The following is a 10,602-nucleotide window of genomic DNA, read 5'->3' on the forward strand; positions in this document are numbered from 1 at the left end:
ATATTATAAGAAAATAAGCATTAATATTGTAAAATAATTTATATTTTATGATAACTTTTTAAATATAAAACATGACATAATTTTTAAAATGATGAGTTTTAAAAAATGTCCACTTTTAAAAGAAAGTTAAATTAGGTCCAAATTTTATTTATTTAAAATTTCACTGTAAGTTTTAGTTATAATGAGGAATTGATGTTAAATATTCAATAAAATATATAGATTAAAATATTTGTATAATTTTTTTTCACTTATTATAAGTTAATTATTAAATTTAAAGCATTCACTTAATTGCTTAGAAAACCCCTGGTATACATGATTAATTATATTTCGTAAAACTAAAACAATTTCATTTAAAACAACAAAAGTTTGTGAATAAAGCCCAAACAAAACAGAAGGCCCAATAACTCTAACTCTCTATCTATTCAGATTTAGATTCCCAAAAGCTACACAGTTATCCCTTTCCCCCTTTCGATATGTTTAGGTTTTTTATGTTCTTATAGATGGAGTTTGAGAAAAACTTCTCTACTATCATTATCATATCGCTTCTCTTCTCTGTTATCATTCGCGAGCCACCAAACCCTTCCCGCCATTATATTACAGATTTAGTCTCATTTGCATCTGCTTATAAAAAAAAATAAAATTTAGTCTCATTTGCATCTGCTTATAAAAAAAAAAAAATCAATTTTTTGGGAAGATTTCGGTAAACAGTTGCTTCGAGAATCTTCCTTTCTATTTCAATTCAAGTCAACTCGGAATGGGCTTATAATTTTCTAGAACCTTCTATGTTTATGATAAATTTCAGGTAAATTGGTTGTTAGTACTTTCACCGAAAAGTATCTGAAAAATATCTCTAAAAAGTTCTCTCTCTCACAACACTCATCTCACTCATTTTTTTCCTGAAAGCTCTCTGAAAAAGTTCCCTCTCTCAAAAACACTCATCTCACACATTCTCACACATTCAATGGTTTGGTTTAACACGCATCGTTGTTTATTCACTATTTCTTTAACTAATTTTTGTTTTTAAAGAACACGCATTGTTCTGTTTCTGTAACTAATTTTTGTTTTTAAAGAACACGCATTGTTCTGTTTCTGTAACTAATTTTTGTTTTAAAAGAACACCCATTGTTCTGTTTCTTTAACTAATTTTTGTTTTTAAAGAACACCCATTGTTCTATTTCTTTAACTAATTTTTGTTTTTAAAGAACACCCATTGTTGTTTTAACGCAAGGTTAGTTGGGTTTTCTCTGAAAATGATTTTTAGGCTTCTGACAAGACTAACACTCCTGAGATTCCTACCTCACTAGTTTTTGGATCATTTCCCCAGCAGGTTTGTTGTTTTCTCTTGTTAATTTTGCGCACATCACTACTGCTCATGACATTCCTCCTGCCTCTCAAACTTTTGGATCATTTCCTCAGCAGGTTTGTTGTTTTCTCTGGTTAATTTTGTTGTTTTGTATTGTTAGTTATGTGTTAATCGTGTATATATGTTTTTAGGATCCTCACATCACTACTGCTCATGACATTCCTCCTGCCTCTCAAACTTTTGGATCATTTCCCTAGCAGGTTTGTTGTTTTCTCTTGTTAATTTTGTTGTTTTCTCTTGTTAGTTATGTGTTAATCGTGTATATATGTTTTTAGGATCCGCACATCACTACTGCTCATGACATTCCTCCTGCCTCTCTAACTTTTGGATCATTTCCCCAGCAGGTTTGTTGTTTTCTCTTGTTAATTTTGTTGTTTTCTCTTGTTAATTTTGTTGTTTTGTATTGTTAGTTATGTGTTAATCGTGTATATATGTTTTTAGGATCCGCACATCACTACTGCTCATGACATTCCTCCTGCCTCTCTAACTCATCACGAGCCAAATTTATTTTCGTTCTTTGAAAATTAGATGGCGATAGATTGAAAGATTTCATCAGTGATTACAATTTTCTCTCACTACTCCAAAGAAATTTAGCGGCTGTACGGAGAAATAGGCTTTTTCTATTAAATGTGGCTACATTATTTACTCCAAAGAAATTTAGCGCCTGTACAGAGTAATCTAGAATTCAATTTAAATTATATTGGATTTTTAGCCAATACATTTACTGATCTAAGTTATTTGTAACGTTCGATTTTTTTTGTGTCTCAAATAATTACAGTAATTATAAAATGAAAAAGTAATAAAAATACAAGAAGGAAATAGGAGAACTAAAATATATGTGAGTATATATATTAATAGTAAGGATAAACATACAACACTTTCATCACCGGACTAAGTTGAAATTATTATATTTTATGTGTGTGAATGTGTAATTTATATTTTGAATATATTTGACTGAAAAATGAAAGTAGTTATAGAAAATCATGCATATTCACATTCATATATATATATATATATATATATATATATATATATATATATATATATATATATATATATATATATATATATATATATATATATATATATATATATAACAAGACCGGAAACAAATTTCTTATAGTACTTCCTCCCCTAAAAGGTATAAAGAAACTTGAGCTGACAACAAATTATTATTTTAATAGGTGATAATGTTACTTCATTTACCTTAAATAATAAGTTCTCCAAAACACATTTTTTTAAGAAGAGATGGTAATATGATAACAAAAAAAGAAGAAGAGATGGTAATAAAAAATAAGCATATTATAAGAAAATAAGCATTAATATTGTAAAATAATTTATATTTTATGATAACTTTTTAAATATAAAACATGACATAATTTTTAAAATGATGAGTTTTAAAAAATGTCCACTTTTAAAAGAAAGTTAAATTAGGTCCAAATTTTATTTATTTAAAATTTCACTGTAAGTTTTAGTTATAATGAGGAATTGATGTTAAATATTCAATAAAATATATAGATTAAAATATTTGTATAATTTTTTTTCACTTATTATAAGTTAATTATTAAATTTAAAGCATTCACTTAATTGCTTAGAAAACCCCTGGTATACATGATTAATTATATTTCGTAAAACTAAAACAATTTCATTTAAAACAACAAAAGTTTGTGAATAAAGCCCAAACAAAACAGAAGGCCCAATAACTCTAACTCTCTATCTATTCAGATTTAGATTCCCAAAAGCTACACAGTTATCCCTTTCCCCCTTTCGATATGTTTAGGTTTTTTATGTTCTTATAGATGGAGTTTGAGAAAAACTTCTCTACTATCATTATCATATCGCTTCTCTTCTCTGTTATCATTCGTGAGCCACCAAACCCTTCCCGCCATTATATTACAGATTTAGTCTCATTTGCATCTGCTTATAAAAAAAATAAAATTTAGTCTCATTTGCATCTGCTTATAAAAAAAAAATCAATTTTTTGGGAAGATTTCGGTAAACAGTTGCTTCGAGAATCTTCCTTTCTATTTCAATTCAAGTCAACTCGGAATGGGCTTATAATTTTCTAGAACCTTCTATGTTTATGATAAATTTCAGGTAAATTGTCGGTTAGTACTTTCACCGAAAAGTATCTGAAAAGTATCTCTAAAAAGTTCTCTCTCTCACAACACTCATCTCACTCATTTTTTTCCTGAAAGCTCTCTGAAAAAGTTCCCTCTCTCACAAACACTCATCTCACACATTCTCACACATTCAATGGTTTGGTTTAACACGCATCGTTATTTATTCACTATTTCTTTAACTAATTTTTGTTTTTAAAGAACACGCATTGTTCTGTTTCTGTAACTAATTTTTGTTTTTAAAGAACACGCATTGTTCTGTTTCTGTAACTAATTTTTGTTTTTAAAGAACACGCATTGTTCTGTTTCTATAACTAATTTTTATTTTTAAAGAACACCCATTGTTCTATTTCTTTAACTAATTTTTGTTTTTAAAGAACACCCATTGTTGTTTTAACGCAAGGTTAGTTGGGTTTTCTCTGAAAATGATTTTTAGGCTTCTGGCAAGACTAACACTCCTGAGATTCCTACCTCACTAGTTTTTGGATCATTTCCCCAGCAGGTTTGTTGTTTTTTCTCTTGTTAATTTTGCGCACATCACTACTGCTCATGACATTCCTCCTGCCTCTCAAACTTTTGGATCATTTCCTCAGCAGGTTTATTGTTTTCTCTGGTTAATTTTGTTGTTTTGTATTGTTAGTTATGTGTTAATCGTGTATATATGTTTTTAGGATCCGCACATCACTACTGCTCATGACATTCCTACTGCCTCTCAAACTTTTGGATCATTTCCCCAGCAGGTTTGTTGTTTTCTCTTGTTAATTTTGTTGTTTTCTCTTGTTATTAGTTATGTGTTAGTCGTGTATATATGTTTTTAGGATCCGCACATCACTACTGCTCATGACATTCCTCCTGCCTCTCTAACTTTTGGATCATTTCCCCAGCAGGTTTGTTTGTTTTCTCTTTTTAATTTTGTTGTTTTCTCTTGTTAATTTTGTTGTTTTGTATTGTTAGTTATGTGTTAATCGTGTATATATGTTTTTAGGATCCGCACATCACTACTGCTCATGACATTCCTCCTCCATCTCTAACTCACGAGCCAAATTTGTTTTCGTTCTTTGAAAATTAGATGGCGATAGATTGAAAGATTTCATCAGTGATTACAATTTTCTCTCACTACTCCAAAGAAATATAGCGGCTGTGCGGAGAAATAGGCTTTTTCTATAAAATGTGGCAACATTATTTACTCCAAAGAAATTTAGCGCCTGTGCAGAGTAATCTAGAATTCAATTTAAATTATATTGGATTTTTAGCCAATACATTTACTGATCTAAGTTATTTGTAACGTTCGATTTTTTTTGTGTCTCAAATAATTACAGTAATTATAAAATGAAAAAGTAATAAAAATACAAGAAGGAAATAGGAGAACTAAAATATATGTGAGTATATATATTAATTGTAAGGATAAACATACAGCACTTTCATCACCGGACTAAGTTGAAATTATTATATTTTATGTGTGTGAATGTGTAATTTATATTTTGAATATATTTGACTGAAAAATGAAAGTCCTTATGTCTAAGTTATAGAAAATCATGTATTTTCACATTCATATATATATATTTTATGTGTGTGAATGTGTAATTTATATTTTGAATATATTTGACTGAAAAATGAAAGTCCTTATGTCTAAGTTATAGAAAATCATGTATTTTCACATTCATTTACCTTAAATAATAAGTTCTCCAAAACACATTTTTTAAGAAGAGATGGTAATGTGATAACAAAAAAATAAGCATATTATAAGAAAATAAGAATTAATATTGTAAAATAATTTATATTTTATGATATTTTTTTAAATATAAAACATGACATAATTTTTAAAATGATGAGTTTTAAAAAATGTCCACTTTTAAAAGAAAGTTAAACTAGGTCCAAATTTTATTTATTTAAAATTTCACTGTATGTTTTAGTATAATGAGGAATTGATGTTAAATATTCAATAAAATATATAGATTAAAACATTTGTATAATTTTTTTTCACTTATTATAAGTTAGTAATTAAATTTAAAGCATTCACTTAATTGCTTAGAAAACCCCTGGTATACATGATTAATTATATTTCGTAAAACTAAAACAATTTCATTTAAAACAACAAATGTTTGTGAATAAATCCCAAACAAAACAGAAGGCCCAATAACTCTAACTCTCTATCTATTCAGATTTAGTTTCCCAAAAGCTACACAGTTTTCCCTTTCCCCCTTTAGATATGTTTATGTTTTTTAGGTTCTTATAGATGGAGTTTGAGAAAAACTTCTCTACTATCATTATCATATCGCTTCTCTTCTCTGTTATCATTCGCGAGCCACCAAACCCTTCCCGCCATTATATTACAGATTTAGTCTCATTTGCATCTGCTTATAAAAAAAATAAAATCAATTTTTTTGGGAAGATTTCGGTAAACAGTTGCTTCGAGAATCTTCCTTTCTATTTCAATTTAAGTCAACTCGGAATGGGCTTATAATTTTCTAGAACCTTCTATGTTTATGATAAATTTCCGGTAAATTGTCAGTTAGTTCTTTCACCGAAAAGTATCTGAAAAGTATCTCTGAAAAGTTCTCTCTCTCACAACACTCATCTCACTCATTTTTTTCCTGAAAGCTCTCGGAAAAAGTTCCCTCTCTCACAAACACTCATCTCACACATTCTCACACATTCAATGGTTTGGTTTAACATGCATAGTTGTTTATTCACTATTTCTTTAACTAATTTTTGTTTTTAAAGAACACGCATTGTTCTGTTTCTGTAACTAATTTTTGTTTTTAAAGAACACGCATTGTTCTGTTTCTGTAACTAATTTTTGTTTTTAAAGAACACGCATTGTTCTGTTTCTGTAACTAATTTTTGTTTTTAAAGAACACCCATTGTTTTGTTTCTTTAACTATTATTTGTTTTTAAAGAACACCATTGTTGTTTTAACGCAAGGTTAGCTGGGTTTTCTCTGAAAATGATTTTTAGGCTTCTGGCAAGACTAACACTCCTGAGATTCCTACCTCACTAGTTTTTGGATCATTTCCCCATCAGGTTTGTTGTTTTCTCTTGTTAATTTTGCGCAAATCACTACTGCTCATGACATTCCTCCTGCCTCTCAAACTTTTGGATCATTTCCCCAGCAGGTTTGTTGTTTTCTCTTGTTAATTTTATTGTTTTGTATTGTTAGTTATGTGTTAATCGTGTATATATGTTTTTAGGATCCGCACATCTCTACTGCTCATGACATTCCTCCTGCCTCTCAAACTTTTGGATCATTTCCCCTGCAGGTTTGTTGTTTTCTCTTGTTAATTTTGTTGTTTTCTCTTGTTAGTTATGTGTTAATCGTGTATATATGTTTTTAGGATCTGCACATCACTACTGCTCATGACATTCCTCCTGCCTCTCTAACTTTTGGATCATTTCCCCAGCAGGTTTGTTGTTTTCTCTTGTTAATTTTGTTGTTTTCTCTTGTTAATTTTGTTGTTTTGTATTGTTAGTTATGTGTTAATCGTGTATATATGTTTTTAGGATCCGCACATCACTACTGCTCATGACATTCCTCCTGCCTCTCTAACTCACGAGCCAAATTTGTTTTCGTTCTTTAAAAATTAGCTGGGGATAGATTGAAAGATTTCATCAGTGGTTACAGTTTTTTCTAACTACTCCAAAGAAATTTAGCGGTTGTGCGGAGAAATAGGCATTTTCTATTAGATGTGGCTACATTATTTACTCCAAAGAAATTTAGCGGCTGTGCGGAGTAATCTAGGATTCAATTTAAATTATATTGGATTTTTAGCCAATACATTTACTGATCTAAGTTATTTGTAACGTTCGATTTTTTTTGTGTCTCAAATAATTACAATAATTATAAAATGAAAAAGTAATAAAAATACAAGAAGGAAATAGAAGAACTAAAATATATGTGAGTATATATATTAATAGTAGGGATAAACATACAGCACTTTCATCACCGTACTAAGTTGAAATTATTATATTTTATGTGTGTGAATGTGTAATTTGTATTTTGAATAGATTTGAAAGAAAAATTAAAGTCCTTATGTGTGTGTGTGTGTATATATATATATATATATATATATATATATATATATATATATATATATATATATATATATATATGCATATATATATATATATATATATATATATATATATATATATATATATATATATATATATATATATATATATATATATATATATATATATATATATATATATATATATATAAAATAAGACCAAAAACAAATTTATATATATATATATATATATATATATATATATATATAATCAGACCAGAAACAAATTTCCTATAGTACTTCCTCCTCTAAAAGGTATAAAGAAGCTTGAGCTGACAATAAATTATTATTTTAATAGGTGATAATGTTACTTCATTTATATTTATATATATATATATATATATATATATATATATATATATATATATATATATAATAAGACCAGAAACAAATTTCCTATAGTACTTCCTCCTCTAAAAGATATAAAGAAGCTTGAGCTGACAATAAATTATTATTTTAATAGGTGATAATGTTACTTCATTTATCCTAAATAATAAGTTCTCCAAAACACAATTTTTAAGAAGAGATGGTAATGTGATAAAAAAAGAAAGAAGAGATGGTAATAAAAAATAAGGATATTATAAAAAAATAAGCATTAATATTGTAAACTAATTTATATTTTATGATAACTTTTTAAATATAAAACATGACATAATTTCTAAAATAATGAGTTTTAAAAAATGTCCACTTTTAAAAGAAAGTTAAACTAGGTCCAAATTTTATTTATTTAAAATTTCACTATATGTTTTAGTTATAATGAGGAATTGATGTTAAATATTCAATAAAATATATAGATTAAAATATTTGTATAATTTTTTTTCACTTATTATAAGTGTAATTAAACTTAAAGCATTCACTTAATTGCTTAGAAAACCTCTGGTATACATGATTAATTATATTTCGTAAAACTAAAATAATTTCATTTAAAACAACAAAAGTTTGTGAATAAAGCCCAAACAAAACCGAAGGCCCAATAGTAACATGAATGATGAAGCGACCCAATCCTTTATTGAAGTTTGATTTTAACCTTTACAATAATAATATTAGTATTTTTGGAATTATATAAAGTGGGGTGTGGAATTTAATTTGGGGATGGTAAGTTATCCTGCTTGATATTCCACAGGCCGGGTCATTTAGCCTAACCGAACAAAGGTTCTGCTTAATAATCCCATTATTGATGGTAAGTTATCCTGCTTAATAATCCCATTATTGGAATAATACTGATGGGCCTCTCTCCACCCTATCAACAATTGAGAAGCTCACTGACGAATAAGAATCAGGGATTCTTTCTCCTGATTCAAAACATGATTATATTTACCTTCCAGCTACTCCATAATATAACTAAAAATATTGCCCGTGGGTCTTTATTGGACACATGCCAAAAAGAAAAAACCAGAGACGCGAACAACTCTCTATTGTCACTGATTTGTTGCAACATAGATCAAAGTCCCGCGTTTTTCCAACATTTAATACTTTTAGGACACTGGAGAAAAATATGGTAATTGTTCTCTTCCCATTCCTACATTCGACACAAATTTGAAGGACAAGTGATACCTTTGTCCAATAGTCTCCTTCTAGTAAGTACACAATCTCTACACATACGCCACATGAAATTCTTAACTAGGGGGGGGGGGGTTCTGATGTTCCACAACAAATTCCAGCTCTCTTTGATTCTAAGATGAACGGTGTCCATGGCATCGTTGATACATAATCTGTAAGCACTGCGAACCGAGAATTTACCGTTATTATCATGTTTCCAAAACAATTTATCATTGTGGACCGTAGAAAAAAGAGGTGTATTATGAGTCCTTTGGGTGGACTCTTCCCCTATGATAGAAGAAATCAACTCTTGGTTCCAGTGTTTACCATTTGGGCTCATCAAATTCGAAACTCTAAGATTACTCTCACAACCAAGTTATGAGACCAAGGATTAACCAGAGAATTACCATCCAATAACCAATTATAATTCCAAACCGAAATATTCTCTCCCGATCCTATACTCCATTTTATCACACCTTTAACCACAAATTTGGAGCTCCAAAAGCTGCGCCACACATAGCTAGGATTGTGGCCAATATTAAAGTTAAGAAAGTCGCAATTAGGAAAATACCTGGCTTTATAAAGACGAGACACGAGAGAATCAGGATTAGTCATGAATCTCCAAGCTTGCTTGCTTGACATCGGAAGGTTGAATGCATTGATACTCTTGAAGCCCATACCCCCATCACATTTTGGCATAGATAAACGGTCCCAAGAAAGCCAATGTATACCTTTTGTTCCATCTCTTTTATGACCCCACAAAAAAGAATTCATCATTTTCTCAATCTCGACAACTAAGGAGGATGGAAGAAGAGACTCATAATATAAGTCATAATAGATTGCAGCATATACTTTATCATGGTCTAACTCCCTGTTTGCGACAAACTTTTACTACTCCAAGAATTATTTTTTCTCCAAATTCTGATAAAACTAAAAGCTTCCCTCTTACTTCTGCCAATCATGGACAGAACCCTAAGGTAACTACCTGTTCTCAAAACCCATTGAACTCCTAATGACGTAGCCAACTCATTATTAGTATTAAAATCAACGTTCCTGCTGCAATAGAATTAAGATTTCTAAAAATTGATAGTTTGACCAGAGGCTTCCTTGTACGTAACAAGAATATCCTTCATAACATTAGTTTCTTCAGTATTAGCTCTGAAGAACATAAATGAATTATCAGCAAACAAAAGGCGAGAGATAATAGGAGCATTCCTACAGATTTTGATACCATAGATGTCACCTCTAACGTTCCAACACAGAGCATAATCCATCCAATCCATTTTTGACAAAAACCCATGACAGTAAGAATGTCCTTTAAGTAATCCAAATCAATTCTATCATAGGCTTTGCTGATATCTAGTTAAGTGCTATCTCACCAACTTTGCCATAACATTGTCCAAAATAGATCTACCGGGAACAAAAACTGACTGATTATTAGAGATACACTTTCCTAATGCAGTATCCTCTTGAGACAATTAACAAGAACTTTTGCTATGTTTATAAAGAA

At 29.4% G+C, this 10,602-nt stretch overlaps 1 protein-coding gene across 1 annotated transcript; it reads right to left on the bottom strand.

Moving 5' to 3' along the window:
- Nucleotides 1–9,431: 9,431 nt before the first annotated feature.
- LOC131598578 (uncharacterized mitochondrial protein AtMg00310-like) lies at nt 9,432–10,375 on the bottom strand. The gene is made up of 3 exons (XM_058871163.1): nt 10,206–10,375; nt 10,078–10,101; nt 9,432–9,963 (listed from the first exon to the last, which is right to left on the bottom strand). Exons 1-3 carry the CDS (start codon nt 10,373–10,375, stop codon nt 9,432–9,434), a joined length of 726 nt encoding a protein of 241 aa, XP_058727146.1.
- Between the last annotated feature and the right edge of the window lie 227 nt (nt 10,376–10,602).

The sequence above is a fragment of the Vicia villosa genome, linkage group LG4, assembly GCF_029867415.1.
Source record: "Vicia villosa cultivar HV-30 ecotype Madison, WI linkage group LG4, Vvil1.0, whole genome shotgun sequence".
NCBI lineage: Eukaryota > Viridiplantae > Streptophyta > Magnoliopsida > Fabales > Fabaceae > Vicia > Vicia villosa.